Below are 13,521 nucleotides of genomic sequence, written 5' to 3'. Positions count from 1 at the left end.
ACTCTTTATATATTGCAGTGAATTTTTTTTTTTAACAGGTTAAAGTCTTAATATTCCCTCAGGCTATTTTGTTCTTCTGGATGATCTGAATAACAGCAGTGTGTTCACAATCAAACTCCCTCCTTCAGACTGCAGTTCTGATAAATCCATAATGCTTTTTCCAAAAATACCCACTTACGGTGGAGCTACTGCAACAATCTGAAGCTGTTTCAGAACATGTATGTGCATGTATAACAGAAGCCTTCTCATATTAAAATGAGCCAGAAATGCACGCCAGTCAAGCTGTTCTTCCTAAGTCAGGGCTCTTCACCCAGTGCGCAAAACACCAATCGACACACGGAGTCGAGATATTTGCCTTTATTGCCAGTCTGCAGCGTGGGGTGCCGGGCGTTTCACATCAGCCAGCACGCCTTCCGGAAACACACGGGGGACTTTTATACAAAACAATAACAAGAAGTTTAATTAAAATACTGGATTGGTTACTTGTACAGAAGTTCATCCGCACATGTCTCTTAGTTTGGCTCATTATATTAAGGTGGGCTCACGTTTACACCTAAGGTCTCCTAGGGGTGTGCTTTTTAGTATTATAACTACCTAAGGTAACCAGTGGCCGTACCTTCATCCTCTCAGGGATCACTGAGTCATGGTGTTACTTCCTCCTGCTGCGGCTTCAGCCTGAACGATGGCTAATCCCAAGGCAGGTATTTGGAGATCTTTGTTTCAGGGGGGCTTTCTATTCTCCTGGTCAGGTTTCAAGGCTGACCACGATGGCCGTTTCAACCCTTTGATATCAGAATGCTACCTTAGGCTTCACGCATGTGGGCAAGTTACTGGTGACTGAACACGGGCTGACTGAGTATGCTCTTAGCCTCCAGCAAAACAAAGTGGAAAAGATACTTGGTTGTCTTCTTAGGATCTAAGCTACCCGTTGGACTGAGGAACGTAGCTGATACAAGTTCAAACTCTGCTGAACGGAAAGCTGTTACAGAGTCCTAGATTTAGGTTCTACAGCTGCTGCTTCACACAGGATTCTTACAGCCAGCGGGTTTTAGGGGCAGCTCCAGTGTGAGCCGAGAGATCTGGGAGTTGCAGTTTGCAAAAAAATAAATCTGCTGTGTAAGAATCTAAATGTTTCGTAGTGGAAGACCCTAAACTCTTGTAACAGTATCATGTTCTAACTGAAGCATATGCGAAGGCAATTTAAACAACAGCTTTATCTCCATCTAGCTGCCTCCTGGCAGTCTGAGGGTAACAAGTCCAAACAAGGGGAAACAAGCAAAGGCAATTAGAAATACCAGTAGCTCCTTTAACCAAAAGGACGACATCTTGTCATGCAAGACTCCTGTGTAAAAACAGGCCAGATGGGCTGGGTAAAAAACACCTAATATCCCATGCTAAATCCGTTTCCTTCTGTGATTGTAGTAGTGTATTCACACTTGAGTTTATCCTGGAGCCTCCCTCGAAACAGGCCAGGCAGGAAATTCAGATCTGCAAGGCTCTTACACAGAGGAATGTTTTTTTGTCATTGGCTTTGGTTTAGAAACTGTTGCTTCTTGCACAATCAGCCAGGGAACAGCAAATGCCGTATAATGACAAGGTTGGGAAAGCAGCACTTGTTAAGATGCTCGCTCTCAGCGCTCTCTTCAATACCTTGGTGCTCTCCTCGCAGTTCTAAGCTCATCGGAGAGAAGCGATGCAAGAATGGAGCGAAGCTGCACAATTGTCTACATCCAAACCTCTCAAGGGTTTATATGCGGGTGCCTGAATAAAAATGCATTTGGAGTAACAGTGGCCTTACAGCAAAGGGAACGGTCCGTGCCTTCAGTGGGACTTCTCAATCTAGTAAACACAGTAGCTTCTCACCGTATGTCAGGATGACGCTTTTGTGACAGCGCACTTGAAACACGGCCACTACAGCACCCGTCACAGGACTGCGGGTAATGCCTGACAAACTCAAAAAGTAAGAGGCGCTTCGAACACATCACCCTTCAGTGCTCCCGGCTGAGCTCGGACCCGCGGCAGCCGGGCCCCGCAGGCAGGCAGCCGGGCCCCGCAGGCAGGCAGCCGGGCCCCGCAGGCAGGCAGCCGGGCCCCGCAGGCAGGCAGCCGGGCCCCCGCAGGCAGGCAGCCGGGCCCCCGCAGGCAGGCAGCCGGGCCCCCGCAGGCAGGCAGCCGGGCCCCCGCAGGCAGGCAGCCGGGCCCCCGCAGGCAGGCAGCCGGGCCCCCGCAGGCAGGCAGCCGGGCCCCCGCAGGCAGGCAGCCGGGCCCCCGCAGGCAGGCAGCCGGGCCCCCGCAGGCAGGCAGCCGGGGAGGGCTGGAGCCCCCGCCGCGGGCCGTGCCCCGGGCTGCCGCCCCTCCGCTCGGTGCTGCCGCCTCCCGCCGCGGCCCGCGGCGCCCCCGCCTCCCCCGCGCCGTCAGTCGCAGAGGGGCGGGCGCCGGGCCGGGCCGCGCCGAGGAGGCGGGCCGGGCGGCCCCGGGAGGGCGAGGCCCGCCCGCACGGCACGGCGCGGCGGCGGGGTGCCTCTGACCGCCGTAATGTCGGGCTCGGAGCGGCGGCGGCCGGCAGGTGGGAACCGAGGGGGGAGGCGGGTCACGGCGGCGGCCGCGCCGGCGGATGGAGGGGGGCGGGTTGTGGGGCCAGTGGGGCCGGTCGCTCGGCGGCAGGCGTTTGAAGCCGGGCCGTGGCGCCGGTCGCCCCCCGCGGGGGAAGAGCGGGAGGCGGGTGTCTGTGCGAGGGGCCGCGGGAGGGGGCTCCCGCCCCGGCCGGCCCGACGCCGCGCCTGACGGAGCGCCGCCGCGCGAGTGGGGAGCGCGGCCTTCACACACCCCCCCCCCGCCCCCCGGCGAAGGGAGCGGCGCGGGGCAGGCGGCCGGCGGCGGGGCGGACGCCGCGGCGTGGGGAGGGCAGCCCACGCGGAAGTAGGCGTGCGAGTGCGATCCCGCCACCCCGCGAAGGGTAAAGTCCCGTCCTCGGCCCGCCGCCGCCGCCGCCGGAAGGGGAGGGGGGGTTAGCGGCGGCGGCGGCGGCCGGGGAGGGGCGAGGGCGGGGAGGCGGGGTGGCTTTGTCAACACAGGTGAAAAACAGCATCGTAAAACGAGGGGGCAGCCCCGAGGGGAGCCGGGCTCCGGTGCCCAGGGCGAACGGTGATGTGTGGCAGCGGGACGCGAGCAGCACAGCGGCGTGGGTTTGGTGCCCGAAGATGCCTTTAGCCTTCCGTACATGTACTGTTGGGGTTTTTTTGTGCGATTTGGTTAGTGGTATTTTCTAAATGCCGTGTCCTTTGGCCCAAATGATAGACCTGTGGAGATTAAAACGCCCCCAGGGAAACACGCGATCGGATCCCAGTGCAATCCAGTGCGAACCTGATCTTTTGTTCCTTTGAAATAATCCACCTTCGTGAGATTTAAGACATGGAAGTAGTCCCACTGAGAGCAATCGGTTTTTAGAAGAAGCCTGTGTAAGACAAGCAGAAAGCTTTTCATAAATAATAATTTAAGTAGCGTTTACCTGAGTGAAGCTGCAGCATGTTGGTGGCAATGAAAAGCTAAAGATGGGAACGGACTCAACAGGAAATAACAGGAAAACCATCTTCCCTCGTTTACTTTGGCCCAGGAACTCTGTTCCTCCTGTGTCTACATAACACCATTTTCTATCTAAAAGTTTGACGACTATAGCATTTTTATGGTCTGTTCATTTTGGGGGGGTGGTGGGGGGTGGATTACCCCCTCCCCCCATAAGTAGAGGCAAAAGCATCAGTCAGATCTCAGGTACACAAGCAAAAATACAGTACATTTAAACATACAGATGCACTCTTCCAGATCTCTGGCTTCAGCAGAGCCACAGACATAGGTATTGTTGCTGTGTTCTAGCCACACTCATTTTTCAGCACCTCTGTCACTAGTCTGACCTATATGTTATGCTATTTCGGTTTGCTTGAAACATTTTTTGTGTGTTCAGCTTACTAGTGGTAATTGTAAGACCCAACACCTGAAAGCAGGATCGATACTTGCCAGTGGGAAGTTTACATGTAGATAGTAGCGCTTTGAAGCATGTGAATGCCTTTGAGCCACCCCTCCTGCGCAACGGTGTTCAACATAAAAGCTTCTAAATCCAATTCTAGATTTCTGCGAGTTTATTCTAATGGCTTTATGAACTTTTCTCCTCTTTTAATGCATTGCTATATTAGTTTGTTTTGCAGAAGGCTTTAACCAGATGTGAAAAACAGATGCGAAAAAGTAGCATCGTATATACAAAATAGTTTGTATACATGACCCATCTTCTCTTCTAATTGCAGGCCGCGTCCAGTCAGATAGCAAACCTACATTAACCACCTCAGGTACAGTATAGTATGTGGTTTTCATGATGTGGTAGTTAGCCTCCACAGTAGTAGTAGGAGCTGCAATTTTATAGCCCATCAAGACGTTTAAGCAAAAGGAATAAATATTTTGGCCTAACTATCTGCAAGTCTTTAGTTTTTCATGTTCCCAAGATGTGCACGTTCCCTGTTGTTTCCACAGTGTCATCTTTATTTGCATTCTGTTACCGGAGATACTTACATCTACAGAGTTTAGCAGAAGAAAAGGTATAAATCGTGCATCTTCTCAGTTGTCATTAGCTACACATACTGTTACACTGCCTGCTGCGACTGATGGGCTGCATCCAGCCTCAAAGAGAATGCTCGGCTTTGCATTAGCAGCATTACTGGCATAAAAGAAGCACCAGTGTATTTTTAGATTGTGTAAAATTATAACTATTGAGTTAGAGACGCTGTTTAAATAAATACAGCCAGCTAGTTAGTTACATAAAATAATGATCTCTGAATATGTCTATGTAGATACAGATATAAAATATGCACGTCTTGACCACCTAAAATTCAGACTGTTGGAGTCAGAACAAAAGAACAGCCTCCAAAAGCTGTGGGTGCAGGCAAATGCTAATGAAGCTGTTTAACTCAGGCCTACTTACCTGATGTGTGAATGAGCTTTTGGTTCAGGTTAACAGCTACACTTTAAGGTTGGATGCAGAGTTCAAATTGTTTCTTTTTAATGAATGATTTAGTGGCTAAATCACTTTTTGATCTCTCCAACAGATGGAAATCAGAACATCACGGAAGTAGATGCACTTGATATAAGGTAAAGTTCTGATGGCAATGACAGAAAGATGGCCCATGGCATTAGGGTCAGTGCAGGGTTTTCTGAGTTTTGTGACTGAATTTCTGAGAACGTGACTGAATTATTCAACTCAACTCCACCCACTTACAGAACACGCTTCCAGTTTTACACCCGATGTAGAACCACCCTTCTCACCATGAAGACATGCAGAAGGGGCTCCAAGGAGCAGACTCCTTTTATGTTAGGCAATGTGCAGAGACTGTGCAAAAACACCGTCACAATCTAAGGAACAATTGGGCAGACTAAGTGATAGAGCGTTGTATAGGAATATATTCCTCTAGAAGGAGAGTAAAGGGACCACAGGATAGTGATTCCATGAATTTTTCCTACTCTACCTTACAGCATCATCTAGCTCTGGAAAAGGTAAACTACCTTCCTGAAAACTTCCCTTGCCTCACCCACTCAGCAAATACAGCTGAGCAGAGGAAGGACTATTTAGGGAACCATCCTTTAATGGTCATTCATAGGATCCAGGGACCTAACTCTCCAGAATCCATACCGGTCCTATGTCTAGCCAAATCCTGAGGAAGCTAAATTGCCAAAATCCAGATAAACTCAGGTACTGGTACAGGTGAAATATAATTCATAATTACAGGGCTAAAGTTTATCATCTTTCCATTTTATCATGTTAAGTACTCAAACTGGGGAGAGTCTGATAAAGCACCCCACTTAATTTTTTTTATTGGTTATCCAGCCAACATTGTAGAAACCCCCAGACTGACCAGTCATCCAGAATTCCTGTTCCGTTTGAATTCTTATGCAGTTGTTACAAAAAGATGTTTTATTAAGGGGCTGCTCATAATAAAGTGGAGAAGCAGAAATAGTTTATGGATAACTTTGGTCATTTTGTAGTGAAACGAAAGCCTTTTGCTGATGAAACTGCAATCCTTAAGTAATGCCTGCAGGCAAATAATCTAAGCAAATTCTTCCACCAATTGGGCCAAAGCAGAACGTTCCATAGCAGGGAAAAAAAACCCCAAAACATACCAAAAATGACAGCTCTGACTAGAGCCAGTCCTAGGGCAGCAGGACCTGGACGGTCAACCTGTACATCGATAGCACTGGCCTTACCTATTGCCCGGGCTATTGCCAGAGGTGTTTTAGTTTTTGTTACCTGCACCAATACCTCTGTCTACAAAAGCAGTAAGATTGTCTGCTTTATCTCTCGAAATACAGCCACGCCAACACTTGGAAACGACCTTTTGGGTCCAAGCACACAGCCCATAGCGTGCTATCACAGACTTCTGTGTTGTGTTCTGCTCATAAAACAATAAAATTGTTGAATGCTACTCCAAACACACAGGTGCTCTATATGTTTGTTGCCATGATAGTTTAAAGTCCTCTACTTAGAAAATGGGTTAATCATTTGTTCTGTCCTTCAGAACACCACCAGCCTTCAGCTTCAGGATTTTGTTGGCTGGTTGCTCAAAACTTAGGTGAAGAGTTGTATTGTCATAGGTTTCATTTTGTTAGGGTACATAACACAGATTTTTCCTTTTGCAAGATACCGCATCATCATCAGTTTATTGGTTACGATGCAGCACTCGGTTTAGTTAGAATAACTTGAAGCAAATCTCAGACAGCAACAATTTTGAATAAGTATATATGCACTAAACAATTATATTAAAATAATATCTAGCTAAACACATAATGGAGAATTGGAGCCGAATCTGAAGCGCACTGTTACATGCCTTACTGCGTTACTAATGAGACAGCCTCCTGACAAGAGAATACACAAATGCATTGTAGAGTAACTGTTCAACCTACTTGATAGAGCCTAGTACACACCCAACACTTGTTTTTACTGAATTGCTTAACATGCTAAAGCTTTACAAAAAGACCTAGTGATTCAGGCTCTTCCTAAAATATTGCACATTTTGAGGTCTTGTCTTCTGAAATTGGATCCTCATAGTCTCTAGCTAATGAAAAAATCTCAGCTAGCAGGGAAACAGGAAGGGAATTCAATTAGCCGTTATTCACCAAGCATGTTTTCTGTCTCTGGCAACAGACAAACGCTTGATCCTGGACTGCAATACAAAATGAACCATCAAAGAAGAGGAGTTGCATTAATCTTCAATCACGAGCACTTTTTTTGGCATTTGAGGCTGCCAGACAGACGTGGGACTCTTGCAGACAGAAACAATCTGAAACACAGGTAAGAAACTTGGTTTCTCTGTTGAAGCTTAAAAAGCTAAACTTCAGAAATCACAGTCAAATAAGCAGTTGCCTAAACCCTACATTGAAGTATAGAACAATAGATCTCGCAGACATCAGCACCTGTGCAACCTTGGCAAAGCAAGCCATAGTAAAAAAGCTTCAAGACACAGTCCTTTGAGTCACAGAAACTGCTGGCACGAGTCCTACGATTTCAGTGTGTCCAGGCCTCTCTTAGGGCAAACTCTTTGAAGTCACTTTAGGTATTACACTTGCAGTTGACGCCAGTTTGAGTTCGACATCAAGTTTAGTAAGTTTTTTCATTAAAAATTCATAAAGGTGAATATTCATTCTCTCACAGGGAAAGCAACTGTTTTGGTAGCAACTGACATATAATTTGAGCAAGATTTTTACTGATACTGATGTGTTTTAACAATAGTTTGACAGACCTCGGATTTGAAGTCAGACATTTTGATGATCTGAAAGCAGAAGATGTGCTGCAGAAGATCTATGAAGGTAGGAGACTATATATTGGTTGTATCTAACTATTTGGAGCAGAATTTCCCGATATTTTTCTTCTGTTCTCTCTGTTCATCTAATTTAAACTAAATTTTTTGTGCCCAGGGGGGTTGTTTAACATTAGAATGATTTAAGGTTTAGACTTCAGGTTATTTTATTGCAATATAAGTGAAGGTTCTGTGGAGAGAACTAAAAAAGTTGCTAAGAGCTGAAAGAAAGTACCCGCAGCTGGGAGAAGTTAGTAACCTTCTTCTCTTCGCTTGTAGCGGCCCCCCTCTTCAGCCATCTTGAATCAGCGCACCTTCAAATCTCTGCAGTGTTGCGCTATCTGAAAACAGGGTTAATTTGAAAAAGGCCTGATCAGAGATTAAATTATATGATACAAATGTCCAATTTTTTTAAACCCGAAGATCACTGGTTATCTGAACACCACTTGACTATTTCAGCCTCTAAGGATGATCACAGCAATGCCGACTGCTTCGTTTGTGTGTTCCTGAGTCATGGTGAGAATGATCATGTTTATGCATACGATGCCCAAATCAAAATTGAGACAATCACAGACATGTTCAGAGGAGACAAGTGCCAGAGTCTGGTAGGAAAACCGAAGATATTTATCATTCAGGTAAGATGTCTGCTGCCGACTTGAGTGGAGTTAACACTGACCTATGTCTTTTTGTAATACAGAAGTCAGTTCTCCTGATACAGTCTTTCCGCAAGGGAAAGCTTTTACATCTTTAGGAAAGAAGGTATGGAAAACCGTTCCTTAGAGGCATTTAGGACAAGGATTCTTCTCTTTTTTTAAAAAAACCTGTCATGTACACAAGTGTTAATATTATGATTCTAGCTGTATTTACTAAGTAATTTTATGAAGAGCGACCCAAATTAAGCCCACGTCGCATTGACTGGCAGTGCATATTTAATGGCATAGAAGACAATATAATTTTTTTGAGAAAGTTGTGTACAGCCTCAGCTCAGTTCCTGCTCTTCACACCTCACAGTCCTAGGCTAGGCTGTGGAAGGCTGTCAAACCTCCTTATCTTCACTGTTTCCTTCCAGGAAAGTCCCTTTACTTGATCCTTAGAGAAGTTGGTTTTTTGTGGTGTTTTTTTGGTGGGTTTTTTGTTTGGTTGGTTTTGGTGGTGGCAGTGATGTTTTTTCTAATTTTTAAAATTTTTTTTATTGTGTTTCCTTTCTGTCCATGACCAATACTTGGCATCTCTGTAGAATTTAAAGAATCAGTTTAAAGTTTTATTGTCTCAGAAATACTGCTTGTACTAAGTGGTCAAATTAAGCCCATATGTAATTGCCTGTTTCACTCCTTGGTTCACAGGACACTGCAAGCTGGGAGGGAGATCAGGAGGTCTCTGGGCCAGCCTCCTGTTCAAAGCATAGTCAGTTATGGGGTCAAACCAGGTTAAACAGGGCTTCATCCCATCTTTATCGACATTACAATTAGCAAACTGAAATGAGAACCTGGCCTTTAGCAGATTGTAAGTGTAGTAGTTTATGGAGTAATTCTAAGAATTACCTTTTTTTCAAATGAAATCTTCCTCAGGCGCAAGGCCGCTGCAAGAATCAGCATGTTGTTAATTCTTCTTTCTGAAGGACTCATTTCAGCTGTTTTTTTTTAACCGGGCGCCAAAGGTGGAAAAATATTTACATATTTCAGTTTTAACTAATACTTGGAAACGTTTATAATATGTACTAATCAAAAAGCAAATTAACTTAGTTCAGATCATCAACTGAGTTCTTTTACAGCACGATTGGCATAGCATTTACCTGTGGACATCAGAGGAAACAGCAAGGATGGAACTTCATCACTGTAAATGAAAGATTTTCATGTTTCTCTCTTCAGTGATAGTTCTCAAGTAATGCTTCTTACCTACTTTGTATCATTTGAGTGTGTAGTCTTTCTGCAATACTGACAATACTGGGCTCACTTACTGGCTTCTCGCAAAAAAACCCGTCCCTCAACTAACACGCCTGTGACTGAACTAAGAGCAGCAGTGTAACAGCATATAACGATGGCTGTGCTTCAGAGCATTTATTCAACGCTGCCTTGCCAACAGGTCCGAGGGAGGTGATTCTTCCTCTCTACTCTACTCATCACTGGTGAGGCTGCATGTCATGAACTGTCCAGTTCTGGGTTCCCCAGTACAAGAAAGATACGGACTTACCAGAGCAAGTCCTGCAAAGGGCCACAAAGATGATTAAGGGACCGCAGTATCTCTCATATGAGGGGAGGCTGAGAGAACTGGGACTGTTCAGCTCAGAGGAGATGGCTCCGGAATCTTACAATGTTATAAACACATGGTGCGAGGGGAAAAAGAAGGGGGAGCCAGGCTCTTTTCAGTGGTGCCCAGTGAGAGGACAAGAGGCAACTGGCACTAAGTAAAACACATGACATTCCATCTCAACACAGGAAAACACTTTTTTACTGTGCGGGTGGTCAAACACTGGAAGAGGTCACCCAGAGAGGTTGTGGAGTCTCCATCTCTGACGATACGCAAAAGCTGACTGGACATAGTCCTGGACATCCTGCTCTAGCTAACTCTGCTTCAGCCAGGGGCATTGGAATAGGTGATCTCAAGAGCTCCTTTCCAATCTCAGCAATTCTGTGATTGTCTCAGAGCTTTCACTGGACTTCGTCATCAGTATTTTAATTGATAGAGAAGTAAATGGGTCTTTTATGAATCCAGACCCATGGTGATGTGGAACACCTAACTGAACAGAAGTCCCCTCTGGTTAGTGTTGGAAGTATTATGCTAACATAGGTGAGCTTGGCAGAGGTGAAAGCATAACAATACTTCTCACCAACAGGCATGTCGAGGTGATAAACATGACGAACCAGTTATTGCTCACGATGAAACAGACGGTGTTGTCAGTGAGACTGAAGTGGATGCAGCTGGTGTCTATACCCTGCCTGCTGGTGCAGACTTCATCATGTGCTACTCTGTGGCGCAAGGTAAGTTCTAGTATTTTACATCTGATGTCTGATACTTCACTGTAACAAACTTGAACAGTTCTTCATCTTGCAGTCAAAATAATGAATACAGTTCCAGGTCATCTGTTCTGCATGTCTGATAAGTGACATCTCATCTGGGAAAGAGCCTCACTCGATAAGGAAGGAGTGAAAATAAACCATCAAGGTTGCATTTGATTTGCCAAGCAGAAACATTCTCCTCATAATCTTGCTGCTGAGCTGTCTGCTGACAGCAAGCATTCCCCTCTTCTAGGGCTGTAGGATTGTTATGGCTTATAAATGTCCTTGCACTAAGTGGCTGTCCTCTCCAGTCCTCCACATACCTTGTCTTCAGTCCCATGCGCTCTCTTGTAATGTGCAGACACAATCCTGTAAGCTACCGGTCTCTGAGCCACGCTCCTCTTGGCCGAGCCCTATAAGTGATCTGAAAGCCAATTCCCATCTACAATTTCCAGTGAAATTACGTAATTGGCAAAGTAAGATCTACACCCATTAGTAATGCCTTATGGATGCAGCTAACGAGCAGTAACTCATGAATATTCTTCAAGTGCATCACTACTTGCATTTGGATATAATTTTATGTTGTTCTTCTACAATAGGTTACTTTTCTCATCGTGAAACTGTAAATGGCTCCTGGTACATTCAAGATTTGTGTGAGGCACTTAGGAAGCACGGCTCTTCCTTGGAGTTCACAGAACTTCTTACTCTCGTTAACAGGAAAGTATCTCATCGGAGAGTGGATATGTGCAGAAACATTAACGCTATAGGAAAAAAACAGATTCCCTGTTTTGCCTCAATGTTAACTAAAAAATTGTATTTTCATCCAAAATCTAAGAAGATTGTTATTTAACAGTGACAACCATTAACTAATACTCACTGCAGAGGTGAAAAAACACACCATCTTAGTTCAGGAGACGAATATTCTACAAGACTTTGCAAAAACACTGGGATCAAAGTTTACAGTTTGTATATACAACAGTTTCTAAAATCTTAAAGTGGTTTTAAAGCTAGTATCACAGCTCTGTTCACCTCAGGGAATTTGGAAAAGCTTACCGGTGCTCTGATTTTATTGAAATTGGTACTCTAGATTACTTCTTCTCTTAAAAGTTTTTTGCGTGATTGCCATCTAACTATGGCACGTTTTGCCATTTCCAAAACATTTCATATGTTGCATTCGATTGGCTTTTCTTGCTCCAAGAGCAGTTTAACAGGAATATGTTTGTTGGGCATCTGTTTAGATCTGTGGACAGCAGTATCCACCTTCCAATTTTTGTAGGTTTATAGCTTTTCAGACATTGAAATCAGTTCATTTTTAGTACTGAGGGAAAAAAACATTTTGTACAATTGTAGCATTAATATAGATAAAGGGCTTCTTTTTGCTTGCACATCATTTGCGTTTGGGGCACAATTAAAGCTTGCTGGTGCTTTGCATCCTCAGGAAAAAAGCAAGCGGTAGTGAAATGAGACCACGTAGAGCTGGCATAGCGTGGCTTTGGCTAAGCTCACCTTGTACACATCTCTAAAGCTAAAGCAAATCATTTCAGGGTTCCAGGCTCACTTAAAAGTGCTGGACATCTCTAGGCAGCTCTGCAAATACAGCACAGGCAAACCTTGATACCTCAGGCCTTGGTGTTGGATCAGCCTCTTCCTCCCCTTGGCCCCAGAGGAGATCAGCCATACGCTGTCATGGTGTATACAGAAGTGGTAGTGCATTTGTCACCACAGGATGTTTCACCATAGGATTGTTACTGCTGCAGCACCAGTCATTTCAGTGATATTTACTAGAAGTGAATATTTCTTTCATTATTTTTTTACGTTATTGGTACATACGCTTAACTCTGGGGGACAATGGAAAACTCAAGCTGAGAAAAGTGTCTTAATCCACTCTCCTGGGTATAAAGGAATTGATTTACTGGCTCTGCTTTAGTTAAATCTTTCCATATAATATGTTCTGAGTCACAAATGTTAAATCTTACTATGGCTACTTTTAAGCTTTGTATAAATCATGAATGCATAAATTTTAATGTTTTGATAAATTCTTTTAATAAAATGCAACAGTGAAACATAATGATTTTATAGTAAATGAGTTCGATATATCTTACTTTCCCAGCAATATTTACTAAAAAAAGCTTAATTGTAATGCAGGTTTAACCTTCACCAATGGTGTTATATCAGAGTCAAATCAGAGATAGGGAAAGAAAAACTGTAATTTCAGGGAAAAAAATCCTTAATACCCAATGCATAAAGTTATTCTATGAGCTACTGCTGTGCTACAGTAAATAGTCCTAAAAAGACAGCCCTTGTTCTATAAAACATCCCTGTCATTTTACCAGCAGGCAGAATACTTCCATTTTACTAAAAGAGATTTGATAAATATCTTGAAAAACTCTGCTTCAGCAGCTTCTTTATAGTATTTTTAAAAAAACCCAAACAAACCCAAACCATCAAGCGACCAAATAATTTTAATAGATTTTTATTGCAACTTTCAAAACTATAGTGATCAAAAATATCCAGTTTCTGTAGAGTAACTAAGTGTTCATATTGGCTTTGAAAAGGCAATTCTAATATATACAAAACCAAAGTCAGTCCTTTTCATTGATTTCCTGGATGGGAAGCCTCAGGTGCAGGGGTTGCCGCAGGCGCCTCAGGGATTCTTCTGCCTGCCGGTGCGAGAAAGAGAGTGAGTTCATCCT

The 13,521-nt window shown here is 44.6% G+C and overlaps 2 protein-coding genes across 5 annotated transcripts in view; one reads left to right on the top strand and one right to left on the bottom strand.

Annotated features, from left to right (window-relative positions):
* Positions 1–2,430: 2,430 nt before the first annotated feature.
* On the top strand, positions 2,431–12,896 carry CASP6 (caspase 6). 3 transcript variants are annotated; one of them, XM_064450102.1, is made up of 9 exons: positions 2,494–2,566; positions 3,075–3,251; positions 4,296–4,337; positions 5,091–5,133; positions 7,181–7,327; positions 7,766–7,842; positions 8,292–8,467; positions 10,666–10,810; positions 11,428–12,896. In XM_064450102.1, exons 2-9 carry the CDS (start codon positions 3,221–3,223, stop codon positions 11,676–11,678), a joined length of 912 nt encoding a protein of 303 aa, XP_064306172.1. In that variant the 5' UTR covers positions 2,494–2,566; positions 3,075–3,220; the 3' UTR covers positions 11,679–12,896. The 3 variants fall into 3 exon arrangements, with proteins under 3 accessions (XP_064306171.1, XP_064306172.1, XP_064306173.1); XM_064450103.1 differs by having other exon boundaries at positions 2,495–2,566; positions 3,075–3,222; XM_064450101.1 differs by lacking the exon at positions 3,075–3,251 and having other exon boundaries at positions 2,431–2,566.
* Positions 12,897–13,285: 389 nt separating this feature from the next.
* The window catches only part of MCUB (mitochondrial calcium uniporter dominant negative subunit beta), a 55,422-nt gene continuing 55,186 nt past the window's right edge, over positions 13,286–13,521 (bottom strand). For both annotated transcript variants that reach the window (XM_064450099.1, XM_064450100.1), the window contains exon 8: positions 13,286–13,488. In XM_064450099.1, coding sequence (XP_064306169.1) covers positions 13,411–13,488 — 78 coding nt within the window. In that variant the 3' untranslated portion in view covers positions 13,286–13,410. The remainder of the gene's footprint in view (positions 13,489–13,521) is intronic.

The sequence above is a fragment of the Phalacrocorax carbo genome, chromosome 4 (assembly GCF_963921805.1).
Source record: "Phalacrocorax carbo chromosome 4, bPhaCar2.1, whole genome shotgun sequence".
NCBI classification, from domain to species: Eukaryota; Metazoa; Chordata; class Aves; order Suliformes; family Phalacrocoracidae; genus Phalacrocorax; species Phalacrocorax carbo.
Note: the sequence above shows the minus strand (reverse complement) of the source record. Positions and strands in the feature narration are given on the sequence as shown.

Coding starts and splice junctions, on each gene's coding strand:
- CASP6 (XM_064450101.1), top strand. CDS start 2,536: ATGTCGGGCTCGGAGCGGCGGCGGCCGGCAG. Junction 5,134..7,180: donor GTAGATGCACTTGATATAAG/GTAAAGTTCTGA, acceptor CTCTGGCAACAG/ACAAACGCTTGATCCTGGAC. Junction 7,328..7,765: donor AGAAACAATCTGAAACACAG/GTAAGAAACTTG, acceptor TTTTAACAATAG/TTTGACAGACCTCGGATTTG.